This window comes from Bufo gargarizans, chromosome 2 (assembly GCF_014858855.1).
Source record: "Bufo gargarizans isolate SCDJY-AF-19 chromosome 2, ASM1485885v1, whole genome shotgun sequence".
Classification (NCBI taxonomy): Eukaryota; Metazoa; Chordata; class Amphibia; order Anura; family Bufonidae; genus Bufo; species Bufo gargarizans.
In genome coordinates, this window is record NC_058081.1 from 336,222,241 (window position 1) to 336,238,725 (window position 16,485).

General features: G+C 40.7%; 1 protein-coding gene across 1 annotated transcript in view; it reads right to left on the minus strand.

The window, feature by feature from the left end:
• Positions 1-16,485, minus strand: part of CFAP54 (cilia and flagella associated protein 54) — a 383,858-nt gene that overhangs the window by 299,540 nt on the left and 67,833 nt on the right. Inside the window, exons 16-18 of the mRNA XM_044280574.1 lie at positions 7,940-8,004; positions 6,060-6,188; positions 4,850-5,003 (exon numbers count right to left, since the gene is read on the minus strand). Coding sequence (XP_044136509.1) covers positions 4,850-5,003; positions 6,060-6,188; positions 7,940-8,004 — 348 coding nt within the window. The remainder of the gene's footprint in view (positions 1-4,849; positions 5,004-6,059; positions 6,189-7,939; positions 8,005-16,485) is intronic.

Below are 16,485 nucleotides of genomic sequence, written 5' to 3' on the forward strand. Positions count from 1 at the left end.
AAATAACAAAGGCAGAGAGACGTGAACACACCTGTGGTGCAGGGTCTGGCACTGGTATGGCCGTGAGCACACGCACCACTGGGCCAGTTGATAAGGGAGAACACCCGCCCCTAGGTAGAGCGAGGAAAGCCAATCGGAGGGCAGGAGCGGGAAAAACCCCGTCAAACTATGCCCTCCAGGCAGCGCACAGCGAGTATGCGATCTCGCTGAGGTAAGTATACCGCAGTGTGTTGGGACATTGAAGCGGCTTACAAACTAAGGGGATAAGAGCGGAATATAGTAAGGGGATAAAAGATGATGCAGAACATGTTGGGAAGCCGTTTAACGAAATGGGACTTAAAACATGACGCTACAGTATCTCACAGAGATATGAAATACCCCAGCAGAGGGGACATGGGGTGTGGAACCAGGATGTAAGAAAGAGAACAACAATTGTATGCACAGGTAACTCTGACAGGTGGTATCAACGAGCAGGGGAACAATAGACCCTAGAGGCCACCTGAAGTATAAGGCCAATTACTGTTAAACCAGTAATGGGGATAAACTATGACAAAAGGTATTGTTACCGCGTATAACATCCTAATGAGGGAATTGTTGATGCATAATTCTCAGATAAAGCAAACATAGCCTAGCTGTTCATTTAATCCCACCGGCTGTACATTATGAAGCTGAAAAGTCCATTGTGCTTCTTTCTGAAGCAGGAATTTATTGAAGTCGCCCCCCCCCCCCCCCCCTCCCGAAGGGGAAGGTCGAACTTTTTCAATTCCCTGGAAGGACAGCACCCTTGCATCGTTGTTGTGGCAGGCCTTGACATATCGTTCATTAGGGGTCTCTCTTTTGTTTCTGATATCCCCCACATATTCGCCTATCCTCCATCTAATTTCACGGGCTGTCTTGCCAACATACTTCATTACACAGCTACAGGAGGCCATATACACAACCCCTGTGGTTCTGCAGTTAAAGAAAGAACGTATCACAAACACTTTGTCACTTGACATGCACGTAAATGACTTCCCCGTGCCAATGAAATCGCACGCTATGCAGTGCCCACACTTAAAGGTGCCTGTGAGACCATTCGCTAGCCAGGTGCGCGGGGTGGAAGATTCATAGAGGCTATGCACCAGACGGTCGCGGAGATTGCGACTCCTTCTGAATGTAATAGATGTCCAATGTCGGGATCTGCCTGCAAGATGCTCCAATACTGTTCTAGTACATGTCGCATGAGCAGTGTCAAACATGCCGATGATGCAAATAGGTCCTCCATCCTCTTCCCTAGGTCTTGGATGTAAAAGTGATTCCCTATTGCTGCACAACACGTGTTGGTAAGCGGACTTAAGTGTCTGTCGCGGGTATCCCCGCCGTTGCAACTTGTTAGTCAGATCTTTGGCCACCCTTTGAAAATCGGTTATGGTAGAACAACTGTGTTGAATCTGCAAGAATTGACCCTATGGAATTCAGCATTTAAGTGGTAATGGATGCCAGCTATCCCACCTCAATAAGGTCATTCTTATTCAAAGCCCCTACAAAGTTCACAAACTTCTCCTTAGATCCTTTCCAAAAAATCTATACGTCGTTGTTATAATGAACCCAAAGATCAATTAGGTCCGACCACCATGTCCTCCCCAAACACAATCTCTTTCTCCCACCAGCCCAGGTATAAATAAGCAAAAGTGGGGGCACATGGGCTCCCCATAGCTACAGCCCTGAGCTGGTGGAAGAGGCAATGGTCAAACATGAACACATTGTGCTCCAATATGAATTTGAGTAGGGATAGGAAAAATTGATTATGTGGCTGGAGTTGTCTTCCACTTTGAGGAAATCACTGATCTTTTCACATCCAGTGTGGTGAGGGATGCTACTGTATAGAGCCTCCACATCCAAACTAGCAAAATACGTGCCCGAATCCATGTAAATCCTGCACGTATGATGGTAGCGAGTGGACAAAGGGGTGTAAAATAACATCAACATACAGTAGGTGCCCACCTTATGTGTCAGACTATCAGTGCCTGCCACAATTGGTCTCCCATTTAAGGGACTTGTCCATTTGTGCACCTTTGGTAAGCTATAAAAACAAGCTATTTTGGGATGTGATGGCAATAGAAATGTGTACTCGGACTGGCTAATAAGACGTTCATTTAGGGCATTGCTCAGTATATCCTGTAATGATTTGCGATGTTCTTGCAATGGATTGGAATAAATAACCCTGTAACATTGCCTGTTTTTGAGGATGGTCTGACACATACCAACATAATCTTTTTCATCCATGATTACAATATTACCCCCTTTGTCGGAGGGCTTGATAATAATAGAGGGGTCAATTTCCAAAGTTATAAGCGCTTCTAATTCCACTGGGGTCAAGTTTCTAACACCACCCCTCAGTCCCTTAATTTTAGTTAACTGGTCAGTACCACTTTCAAAAACATGTCAATGGGGGTGTTGTCACTAATGGGGCCCTTTTAGAAGAGACCGGCCTAAGCATAGTAAATGGCCCCTGGCCTCTATCTCTTTCACCCTCCTCAAGCAGCTCCGCTAGAGACCTTACATCCTGTAGAACCCCTGGATCAATCCCCAATTCCTCGCATTGACGGCAGTCATTGGACGCAAAACATTTATTCCATTTTAACTTTCTCCCAAAAAGCTAAAGATCCTTTACCCTTTCAAACAAGTTGAACCCATGGTAGTGTGGGGATTTGTTCTGGTAGTTAGGATAAGCGGGTGCAGTACAGAGGCAAAATACAAGTTCGTAATTCAAACTTCAGTTTTTATTCACACATGGTGCCAAAAACAAAAATAATATAACAAAAAGTAACCTTGGTGGCAGTTCTGCCTCAGAAAGTTCAAATACAGGCTTTAGGCAGCCTGTTCCCCTGACACACCGGGTCTCAGCTCTCCAGCCCAGCACAGGACTCAGATCCCAGCACACAGACATGGCTTCTGAGCCCAGCTGCCTATTTAAGGACAGCAAGCTGCTGCCAACCCCCGGACTGGCACTTAAAATCCGGTCCGGTATTTGACCTCACCTGGCTGTAAATCAGCCCAGCATCACTGGCTGGGAGGAAAATACCTGTTTTCCCAGACCAAAACTCTCACTGTGTCACAGTAGGCACAAATGACAGTTCATATTTTTTTTTTAACCTATAGTTTAATAGTTCTGACATTTTCGGACTTGGCGATACCAATTACGTTTATTTTATATATACAAAAATGGGAAAGGGTTGATTTAAATTTCTAATAGTTTTTTTTTATATTTTTGAGGGCTTAAATTACCAAAATCTGAATCATCTCCAATCCTGATCATTGCAGCCAGATGTATTACACAGCCAGCACCCGACATGTATGAAGCAAGCACAGCTTGTGAGCCTACTTCATACACCCCTTACATATACAGTAAATGATGTACAATTAAGGATTTCATATTTTTTTTGCATTAAGGGGTTAAACGGCTTGTCCAACCCCCCAAAGCAATTGTACTTATGGTCCCAAACATGCCTAGCATAAAGAAAAAAGTCAGTGATGAAGTGTGACATTCTGCCCATCATCACGTGCACCGCTGCAGCCATTCATTGGCTTTAGCAGTCATGGGCCCCCAGACGGGGCCAGTAAATGGACTGCACATGATGATGGATGGGTCACACTTCAGGTTCACAGGCTACCAGAAGCAGCAGAAATATTTAATAAGTGGCTTTTTTATTTTATGCTAAGCTTTTTCAGGGCCTTAAGTAAAACTGCTTTGGCGGTCAAACAACCCCTTTAATATTTTTAAGAGACTGCAGTGGGAATTTACTAAGACTAGAGTTCAATATACCAATTTAGGTCCAAACGGTGCTAGAGTAAGATGCAATAAATTTTATTACAGGCAGGCCTCCTAATAAATATGTCTCATTTGCCTGTCACATGTCAATTGCAGTAAATCTCTGGTGCTGAAGGAAACCATAGCCCCCATTTTTTTATAATTTAGTGAGTGTAGGGTAAAATCAATAAAAGTCACAAATTCTGAGCAAAACTCATAATATATTCCCCCCATTGCTCCAGGAAATCAGTGTTCTGTAAAAAGTTTTACACTGATGTCAGAGAGTGACCCAGTAATCCAAAAGCAATGCATAGCCACAATGGTTTCACTATATATAAGACAATTACCCGCAATAACTCTGTAAGATAAATTCACCGACACAACACAAATAGTAAACAATTTATGTAACAAAATTTAGCAGCTTTAGGCTACTTTCACACTGGCGTTTCTGGGTCCGCTTGTGAGATCCGTTCAGGGCTCTCACAATCGGCCCAAAACAGATCCGTTCATCCCCAATGCATTCTAAAGGGATAAGGATCCGCTCAGAATGCATCAGTTTGGCTCCGTTCCGCCTCCATTCCGCTCTGGAGGCCGACACCAAAACACTGCCTGCAGCATTTTGCTGTCTGCCTGATGATGCGGCGCCAAACGGATCCGTCCCGACTTACAATGTAAGTCAATGGGGACGAATCTGTTTTCACTGACACAATATGATGCAATTAAAAACGGATCCGTCCCCCATTGACTTTCAATGTAAGTCAGGACGGATCCGTTATTTTTGAAAGAATAATTCAAACGGATCCGTTCTGAATGGATACAAGCGTTTGCATTATCGGTGCGGATCCGTCTGTGCAGATACCAGACAGATCCGCACTGAACGCAGGTGTGAAAGTAGCCTTAGTCAGCTTTTGCTGAAGACGATGTCCGAAGTTGATATGATTTTCTTCTTTACGAATGTATAGTCTCCATTATCTTGCTAATGGGCTTTATTACATGGTGAGATGTGCTGTCATAGCACTTCCACTTTTTAGTCAGATATGGCACAAGCAGATCTCCTACCTTTTACTTGACGGAGGATTTTGATTGACACCCGATGCTGGGCTACAATTAACTCAAGCTGCAAATCCATCATCGTCACATTATTTACAAGTGACTCGGAAGAACTGTTTTGCACGTTAAGTGTGTTTTCTACATGTTGAATCTTTGCATCCAGCTAACAGGAAAAAACAAACATATAGAGGATGGATTAGTATTCATTTGTATTGCTGTGTTTTAATTAGTTTATAATCCTAACAAATATTACTTCAGGACTTAACCAAGAATTTATAAATCATTAAATATTCAGTAAACAAGGGGGGAATTTATCCTGAGGGGAATATTTAAAGTCAGTTTTTCTGGAGTCTGTGTTTTATCTTTTTTTAATCTTTTTGCCACATATATCAAATGTCTTACGTTACTTGATAAATTTGTCTTGTCCTTAAACCTAACACTTTTAGAAAAGCTACTCCAGTTTTCCTATTCCACCCTCCCACTGGAGTGAGATTGTGACTTTTTTACATCTTTTTTTGGGAGTGAAACTCATTAACATATCTAACCACGCCCATTTTCCAACCTATATTTCAAAACTGGAGTGAGTGGTGTAAAAATGCAAAAAGTCGCAAAATTTTTCCATAAGCAAGCCCACAAAGTTGCAAAAGCCCAATTTTGCGACTTTTTGAATCCCGAATTTTGGAGTGCAGGCATGATAATTCAGGGCCAAGGAGTGTGAATAATATAAAGCTTTCTGCTAAACTGAAGTAGGACCTGATTTAGCCAAATGTTGGGTCTCTACATCTTACAATAATTACATATACTACTTTAAAGTAGTAACTCATTTTGGTTTATTTTTAATATAATGTTTTGACAATGGCGTTAAGCATTTTTGCATTATAATTTATTATGGAAAGCTGTTTATTGATGTAAAGCTATAGGGAGGCAGGGGCTGGGGTAATGACAAGAGGCAGGCGGGAAACCTCTATGTGTACGGGATATAGTCATCTTCCACGCGCAGTAGAACTGAAGACAGACTCTCCTTAGCAACGCTCAGTTAGAGACTCTTACACCCTGATTACTAGCAAAAATAAACACCTTTCCCTAATAAAGTATATTACAAAAATGTTTAATATCCCCCATCCCTACACCATATTAAAAATAAACGGAAACAACAGTTATACTTTAAACTAAAACCCATTATTATAGTTGTCTACAAGGTTATCATACGTGTTCTTACCATTCTGATGTAGTGGTCAACAACTGATAATTCATGATGTCCACTGCCTTCTGATCGAGACACGGCTAAGCCTTTATTTGCTTTGTCTAAGGTGTCATACGCAAAAATCAGCTGCGTCAGAGGGGCTTTCTACGATAAAAAAAATACAATTCCACATAAGAATGAAAGACAATCGCTATCTAGAATTTCAAAATGAATTTCTGCGTGACCCATGTTATAAATTAGATTACCTAGGCCCCCAGCTTTCTGCTCCCAATTCAATAAGATTAATGGGGCTATCTGTCCCAACTGCAAAAAGCACTCAAAATAAAACAAAAACAAAGTGTCACAGGGCGCCAGCGATGCGCTCACTCTCCGCAGCAACGACGGCGCCCCGCCTCTGTGCAGGAGCGAGGACGCGTCCTCGTCTCCTGGGTGATGGGGGGAGGAGATGTGCACGGCCGGCGTCCTCGGTTCCCCAGCAACCAGATTAAGCCTGAGCACCGAGCTGGGCACTCAGTGCTCAGCCATTTGCAGCAGGGTGAGTCATGTGATGCTGGCCACATCACACGACCCCTGCTAGTCAGTATTTAAACAGGCAGCCTGCTGGCCACAGGTTGCCTATTATTTAGGTTCCACCTGTGATTTTTGTCTGACCTGGCGTACTTACCTTCTGCTGATTTCCTGACGATCCTCTGCCTGCTCCTTGTGTACTTTGCTGCTCTCCCGGAATTCTGACCCCAACTTCCTCCTGACGATCCTCTGCTGACTCCTTTGGTACTTCACGACTCTCCTGGTATTTATGACCCTGGCTTCTTCTGACTATTCCCTGCTTGCTCCATTTGTACTTCATAGCTCTCCTGGTATTGACTCGGTCCGTTCACATTCTGTTTGTCTGCTCTGTCCTCCCTGCACTTATTCCAAGCTAGGGATTGCCGTCCAGTTGTCCCCTGTCATTAGGACTTGCAAGGCAAGTAGGAAGGGCCAGGGGTGAGGGTGGAGTGCAGTGGTCACTTTCCTCCCCCCTGTGTGTGTGTGTGTGTGTGTATGCGACTGTTACGGAAAGTGTATAGAATAGTTTGCAGTACTGTAAACTGGGATTTTTTTTTTAAATCATAGCATTTTACTTATTTGGAGATGAAACACTTTTGTTTTTTAGTTGGATTAATTTACATTTTCAACAGTTTTTCCTCTACAGCTTTCACTTTCAGTCCATCTGCAGCAATCATTACAGCTAAATTCTCATCACCTTGATCATTATTCAGCTTAAACAAGTGTTTATGAGCTATCAGGAAAGTACAGATAAGAGCTACTGAGCACCTATCTGTTGGATTCAATGTGATGCAGAAAGCAACAGTCTGCAAATCCACTGAAAGTGAAAGCCATAAAAGGAAAAAACTGTTAAAAAGGTTTAATCAAAACCAATTGAAAAAATTATTTTAGCTCAAAATGAGTAGAATTCAATTATTAGAAAATGCCGCAAATGTGCCCACAGCCTTTAAATTAACACAATAATAAGACATTACTGTTGTAAACAAGATGACAATTTAAAATTTCCTTAGCAATAAAGACTGGGCAGAAAAAAATTCCCATATTCTGCTCTCCACACAGTGAGTGCTCTATCCTACAGACATTAGTTCTGAACGTGAAAGGTCAATATGAAGCCAATGCAAATCTTCTATGAGTTACTAGTCAACAGCAGCAGGATCCAGCTATATACATACAACCAAGTTGAATCCTGGTTTAGCAGGATACATTTGTTTTGGAGTATGCAGTGAAAAGCTTATACCTCAACTAGATAGCAAAAAAAATTATATGAACCTAGTATGGCACAAAAATGGTTTATTTTGCATGTTCATTAGGTTATGTCTTCTATGGAAACACATCACTTATCTGCTCACCTTCATACTTAAAGGTTTATTGCTCCCATAGCGCACGTCTGTATTTATTGTTTCTTGTGATCTTTCTGAAAAGAGGAAACGTGTTACTTCTCCTTATAAGCTGCAGACAATTGAGGGAACCACTTAAGCAAAATACAACGATAGACGTATGGCTAAAGCAAGCTTTACTAACTAATTAAAATGATTACAGTAGAATAATTCCTCAGGATAAAAATGATGATATTACAACACTCTTTTATTCATACATCCCACTTTGCATATGTAATAAATGCCAACTATACTATCTGTATACACAAAACTATGTGTTTCAACATTTTGAATATCATCCTCAAAAACACAGAAGAATACAAAATGAAAACCTCCAAGCACAATACAATTATTATAGCTACTATTATTATCTACAAACTACCTATCAAAAATTACCTGACCGCATAAATTATAAATAAATGTATTGATAACATACATAGAGGACAATCCGTACATAAAGAATGGGTGCAGGGAAAGGCGGCATCCACAAGAGGAAAAACACACAAGGGAAGCGATTCAACATGACATCCACATTAGATAATAATAAAGTGCAAGTGCATAGTGCCAAATAATCAAACCTATAAACACAGAATCAGCCATGTGTGCTTCCTCAGGGATGGCGCCAGCCCCGACGCGCATTTTGGCAAACCTTCAAAGGAAGACCTATGGAGATCTGTTTTCAGTTAACCACTCATCCAAAGTACTAAATGTGCTGCTGTTAACTGACCGTCGCTTTATGTTTCTGAATGTCATGCATGTTGAACCGCTTAAAGCATTAGGTAGTAGATAGGGAGAGCAGCACAAATATACTTTTCTCATTAGGAGTAGTGTGAATATAACGTTCTGTTCTGCTAGATTTTGTGCCCAGGGCAGGGCTTCACTGTATAGTGCCCTTCGCATTGAGCTGCTTCACAGCCTCTCCCCTCTGCTTTGAGTGGTGGCTGTAGAGTCCAACCAGAAGACCTCTACAGAGGGAAGGGCTGTGAAGCAGCTCAATGCAGAGAACAATTCAAAATGAATCTCAACCTCCTGGGCACATTTGAGAGAGCAGCATTTGGCAGAATAAAACTTCATATTCTCACTACTCACAATGAGAAAAGTTCTCACAAGGTATGTATGTACTGCTCTCCCCAGCCCCTACTTAGTGCTGTCAGTAGTTTAGCGTGGCCAAAATGCTTGCAGACTCTCTTCAAAGGGGTCTACACATTAGACACTTTGCCAACTTTCACTAACTCCTACGTAGACACGCACACTGAACTCAACTGACTATGAATGTTTATGGGAAATTACGATCTATGCCCTTTAGTATTCTGTGGCAAATTAGATTATAACACAAGAGGTCTATGTAGCGCAATGTCTCCATGGTTTTCCATTGGTCACTTCCCATTGGTCAGTATGTATTTTTTTTCTAAGTACAAGAACAGTCCCATTGATAGGGATATGATCTTAAATACTTACATGTAATTTTTGTATCTGATCTGTTTAAAACATCTCTATTCTATAGAAGGAATATGTCAGAGGATTCATGCTGCCTGAACCATGGGCATCAATAAATACTAACAGGTTCCCTGCAGCTATGTTTTACTTTAAAATGCTCTTGTGTTTTAAAGAAAGTAGATTTTTAAAAATCTGTCAAGAATTGGGGGAGGAGTCATGAAGGCAGCTTCCTGATGGCTTCTCCCCACCAAATTCAGCTAGAGAGTCTCTCCCATTGCACACATAGGGACAGGTCTGTCAATCTAGCCAGGCTGGATGGTAAGATGCCAGTGGGTAGTTGTCTGAGTGACTATTTTACCTATTCTCTGCTTGTTTTTAAAATAAATTTTCTCTGAAATGCAGCATTTCATTGTAAAACATAGTTCTTTGTAACCAAGGAGCCTGTTGAGATTTCACACTGCCTGTGGATCGGGTAGCATCTCCTGATAGGTTCCCTTTAATAAGTCAAGCAGTACAGCATTCTGCCTAATTATAAAAATTATTATCTTAATTTTCTACATTGTAGTCGGTGAGAAGATGGTCAACAGCAGGTTTCATCTTAACACCATCACTGAATTTGTCAAACCATGAAACTTAGCATTTAATAATCATAGTTAAAAGATTCAATATAAAAATACACTAAAAAACACACATATGGAAACCAAATCCAAGACCATGGATCTGGCTGTCACGGACATTTACTATTCTTATAACTAATAGGTTACACCAGATATTGTAGGTACATGGGAAGGATAACTGTCAATTTAGACAATAAAGCATATAGACGGGACTACAAACAAAAAATCAAATATGTAGTATCCCTAACTTGGCCCTGGTACAAACGCTCTAGATTCTAGACAACAAACAGGTTCATCTCTCTGATAAGAGCTGCTCTGCACTGCAGACTGTGCTCTAACAGACCATGGAAGACCCTACAATAAGAGGAGTGACATAGCCTATGAAAAGTCTTAATATAGGATAAATAGTATCACCACAAAAGAGGAAATAATGTCTCATCCAGACACAATTGTTGTGGACCCTGGCATAGATAAATGATCCCAGTTGCCTACACAATACATTCAACGAAGTACAGAGCGTCCTAAAGAATGAACCTTGTTATCATACCAAGTCCCACGTCCAAAACGGTTCTCCGCATCTGAGATCTCAATAGATAATCAATCAACAAAGCAAGCTCAAGATGTAAAGGGGCAATAAAGTGCTGAATCCAAACTGTCAAGTACTCAAGATTACCAACTCTCTGGCATAGTTGATGGAAGTGGGGATTGGATACATCTCCCGGTGATCTTTTTGACATCCCTTGTGTCGATACAGAGGAAGTTAAAGGGGTTTTACGGGATTTTAATATTGATGACCTATCCTCAGGATAGGTGATCAATATCAGATGGACTGGAGCAAATAGGCTTCCTTTCCCCGTGCCAACGGCGAACAGATAAACAATGAAGGGAAGGCAGCTCTGGCACGGCATGCAGTCTTCTCTTCAAACAGCTGATCAGCGGGGGTGTCGGGTATTGGACCCCCACCGATCGGATACTGATGACCTATCCTAAGGATAGATCATCAATATTAAAATCCCAGAAAACCCCTTTAAGGAAAGAAGCAGAAGAATACACTTATGTACAGTGCAAGCACTGAAGAATGAAGAATGCACTGAAGAATGGCTCCTGCACAGTATACTGTAGCTTTCTGATAAACAAGGAGGCCTGCATACACTCATTCAGTGGATATTCATTGGACTCTTAGGCCTCTTTCACACGGGCGTCGCGTGTAAGGGCCGGATAAGATGCTGGTGCGTCGCGGAAAAAACAAGATTTTTCCGCGCGAGTGCAAAGCGTTTTAATGCGTTTTGCACGCGCGTGAGAAAAATCGTCATGTTTGTTACCCAGACCCGAACCCAGACTTCTTCGCAGAAGTTCGGGTTTGGGTTAGGTGTTGTGCAGATTTTATTATTTTACCTTATAACATGGTTAAAAGGGAAAATAACAGCATTCTTAATACAGAATGCCTAGTACAATAGGGATGGGGGGGGGTTAAAAAAAATAATAATAATTAAACTTTTCTTTTTTCTGCTTTGATGACCTGGGAGGAAAAGTACCTTTGGTAACGTCACTGCGCTCATCACATGGTCCATGACATGATCCATCACCTCGTGATGGACCATGTGATGAGCACAGTGACGTCACCAAAGTTCCTTTTCCTCCCAGGTCATCAAAGAAGACGAGCTGAGCAGCGCAAACAAGTGGATAAGGTAAGTTTAATTATTTATTTTTTAACCCCTCCATCCCTAATTTATTTAGCATTCTGTAGTAAGAATGCTATTATTTTCCCTTATAACCATGTTATAAGGGAAAATAATAATGATCGGGTCCCCATCCCGATCATCTCCTAGCAACCATGCATGAAAATCGCACCACATCCGCACTTGCTTGCACGCAAGCAGCATTCACTTCTATGGGGCCTGCGTTGCATGAAAAACGCACAATATAGAGCATGCTGCGATCTTTACGCAACGCACAAGTGATGCATGAAAACCAACGCTCAAGTGCACAGCCCCATAGAAATGAATGGGTCCGGATTCAGTGCGGGTGCAATGCGTTCACCTCACGCATTGCACCCGCGTGGAAAACTCGCCCGTGTGAAAGGGGCCTTAAAGTTTCATCTCAATCCACAGGTTTCACTGGTGGTTCTATGGTTCTTACTGAGAAAATAAAATATCCTATTTAAGGATTTATTCTTATGTATAAAATACAGATCAAATATGGATGTTCAATACAGAATGTATTCAGTCACTATATTGTATCCATTTTGTTCTATAAATTGTTTTTAATCAATTTTTCATCCATATTTCTTCAGCTTTTTGTGAAAGGATTAACTACTGCTATTTTTGTAATGTTTCTGAAATTCAGATGATATATGGACTTAATATGCACATTTGATCCATGCAAACACACGCTTGTAACTTCAATTTATTGACTTCTATAGGCTAAGGGCAATATTAACAAGGATCCAGTAGAACAAGCAGCATACTGAAAAAGAAAACATCATGCACGTTATAAAAATATGCGTATGAAAAAAATAAATAAAGGAATTGTGCATTTGACTATATTGGCACCAAAAATATGGAACTGTAATTCACAAGTGCGATTGAACCCTTACACTCAGAGGTTGTGTTTCAATGGAAAAATGTTAATTTATTTGTGTGTTTTTTTTTTTTGTTTAGCCATGAATTGATTTCTATTTATCCTGACTAGTGATTGAGCACACACAAAAAAACGACATTATAGGCCTTGTTATTTCTCTGCATTATGAGATATGAATACAACTCCGAACAGATTTGCCCAGGGTCAAATAATACATACCTGTCCTTTGATCAGAAGGTTAATATGCAGATTATAGAATTGTAGTACTGTGACTTTTTCCATGGGTCACTTTTACATTTCAGTTGGTGGCTACATTGCTAAATGGTTTATTTTACAAGGTCTTCAGAATGGGATTCTCCAGACTCGAAGTTCACAGTGTCTCTGTGGGTTAATTGCCCTGTTGTCAGCAGAATATCCTTACGGCAGAAAACTAATTTCCACCATGGTCAGAAGGGTCCTAGTTCAGATTCCTTTCAGCAGTGTGTTTAGCAGAGCTCACAAATACATTGCTCTTCACTGCTAGGAATGTGCTGTATCTGTTAATTAAATCCATCCTTCCTTTCACTTGCCACAGTGCACTCATTTTGCTCCATTTGTCAACCTATGTTTCTTGGAAACCATAAGCACATACGGTTCAGCTGACTTCACCTGACTACTTGATAGAAAATTCTTACCCATCAGGTAACTAGCAGTTATGTAAGAACGCAATTAATTTGTTGTCAATGCTGAGAAGGTTAGGTTAAACAAAGACACATTTTCATTCTTTCTAAGAGATATTTGGCTTTGTTGATTTCCGACAATATAAAGACAAAGCTTTAACAGATTTGCATGGTCCTACATGAAATACAAGTGCAAATAAAGCTGGCAATACACATTAGATTAATGGTGGCCAACCTTCCTGATTTTGGCAGCACTGGATGGCCATCTAATGTGTATGGGAGGCCCCCAGTGGCAGATGTCAGGTTAGAGAAGGCTCGGGAAGTTGGATTTCAACATACCCAACCCTTTTGTTACCAGGAGATAAGCTGCTGCCAGATGTGTCCCCTCCCTCCATTCAGAACATGGGCCATACGTGAATATGCATGGGGATCGGAAGAGAAAGCTGTTGGCCGAACAAGTGTACAGCTGACAGCTATCTGAAATGTACACTATGTCCAGCTTAAGCCTAATCTAAATCATTTAACCATCGAAAACATTGGGGGGAATTTATCATTCCTCCCACACAACTTTTGTGGCATAAAAAAAAAAGTTGCAAACACCATGGGCAGACTAGATGGGCCAAATGGTTCTTATCTGCTGACACATTCTATGTTTCTATGTTTGGGACCTTTTAAATGCCACTAATATTGGACTAGTGGACCCAACACTTTTATCTTTTTTGCAGCAGCAGTGTTCTGGAGCAAATGAAGAAGACATGTAGATTTCATTCTGTCACATGGACTACCGGAGGGTGCACCTAAAATGCAGATCTTTGATAAATCTTCCCATTTGTTTCTTTGCAGTGTTGCTTTTTCCAAGTATAATAATGAAAATCACTTTATTCCCAAAATTTCCAACATACTACTTTTGAACAACATGTATACCACTACAGCTTACCACAAAGATCTCTGCTCAACAAGTATGTTATCGAAATCGAGACCACAACTTATCCCTTCCACAGTGTCAATACCTCCCTACTCATAATCTCCAGTTCTCACAAGACCTTCTTCTCTGACCTCCTCATATCAGGATTTCCAATATTTCTCCTGCCCAACCATCTAACCTACAATAACCCTGTCTGTACTGCACAACTACTGTATATAACCAGCTTCTATCCTCACATACTGTCTTTTACCCATGAAGACTGTAAGCTCTTTCAGGGAATGATTTAAAATGTCTGCCAACAACCCCTCCTAGAACGTGAGCAGGCCTGATTTTCTCCACTTGCAGAGCAGCCTAGGTGGGTGAGCGGACAAGGCTTCACTACACACTATGCTCTGGCACTTGCATATACTACACATTGTTGAGTTTTCCTGTGAGGCTGCTCAGCCATGATGGCATATCATAGTCAGCATCACATTATTACCTTGTAAAGCAGTGCATTGTGTAGCAAGGCCCCGCACCCTCACCAGCCTAGTGGTGGCTACCAGTCCTACTCACATTCTAGGACAAGTTGCTTGTGGCCATTTTAATCATTCCAAGGAACCCCTTTAAAGAGAACATGTCACTATGATAATGCAAGTTAAGTTACAGACACCAAGGTAGAGAACAGGAGGAGCTGAGCAGATAGATATATAGTTTTATGGGAAAATATATAGTAAAACCTGTAATTTACGGTAATTATTTAAATTCCCACTTATTCTGGGCTTTGAAGTCATGGAGGCGGTCCTATGACTGATTGACAGCATTCTCTGTATACACAGTCATAGAGGGAAGGCTGTCAATCACTGATAGGACCGCGTCCTTGTCTTCAAAGCCCAGAATAAGCAGAGATTGAAATGAATAAATAACAAGTTTTACTTAATCTTTCCCATAAAACTATATATCAATCAGCCATTTGGAGAGAAAGAGAGATTGGAGGGCACTCTAATATCTGGGTTGTCACAGGGATGACCAATACACCAATGATTTTACAAGAAGTTATTATACATTTATTAAAAATAATCATATTTATTTATATTTAAACGTAAAGGATAAAATCACATAAAGACTAAAATCATAAAACTGATGTATCAATAATAATGGGATTATGCCACATAGTGAGTGAATATATACTAATTAATAGTCAACCTGTTGGTATATATTCAATCGGTACCAATACTTTATAGACACTCACAATATATATGGCATATGGTATGTCAATTTCGGGTGGAAGGTTATGTTAAAGGCACAAAAACAGGCAATTTGGATAGATGCAACAAGCGTCTACAGGCGCATAGTTAAACGATTGGATAATATACAGCCCCGTTCAGATGAGCCTCCGTTTTCAGGGTATTGATTACTGTACACATCAGAAGCCCATCAGGGGGTAAAAGTCACTCAACAAATGAAGATGTGATAAGACACCAAGTTGCGTGAGTGTCTAGTTCCATATGTTACCTATAAATCGTGTCTGCGTGATGTCTACTAAAGTGATGCTTCCTCCATTAGTTCTGGCTTTGAAATAAAACGGTAGCTCAAAGACTTGGATGTCCTTTTTTTACATTAAGTCTTGACTGCGCTTATATCCACATTACTTATCTAGATAAAATCGGATAATGTAACAGCTATGGGCATTAATAGTAACATTATCCTTTTGATGTTTCAGAGTCCATGTAGCTGGCACTGGTATGTATCAGGCACTTGGATGTGTTACAGCGGTCCCTGCAGGTCTCGCTGTATCGGCGTCTCATGTATCAGGCACTTGGATGTGTTACAGCGGTCTCTGCGGGCCTCGCTACCCTAATAAAATCTAAATCTCTCTAAATTAAAACATACAACATGATAATATCATGATAAAATCAATCTACGGTATATAATATCTTATCCTGGTATTAATGCATAGATCATATCAGCATCCCAGGTTAGACAAAAGGGAGGGAGATAGATGAGGATGGAGTACATCCATCCTCATTAGAGTCATTGCAAATTTCTTGCATATTGATACAACCTAAATGTAGCAAAACGCACCATAAACGCATTTGCGTCTTATATATTATTGTATAAAACAACTTCACTAGAGCACATAGTGAAAACTATTGCTATCTTGTTGTTTCTTTAATCCTATTTCATGTTACAATATGATTGACAGATTGATAAACCTCATCTTATTCTTATTCAATGAACACATACTATTTTCTGTTTTCAAACTGTAAGTGATGTGAACAGTGTGGATGGGAGTGATATGGATATATATACAGTATATAT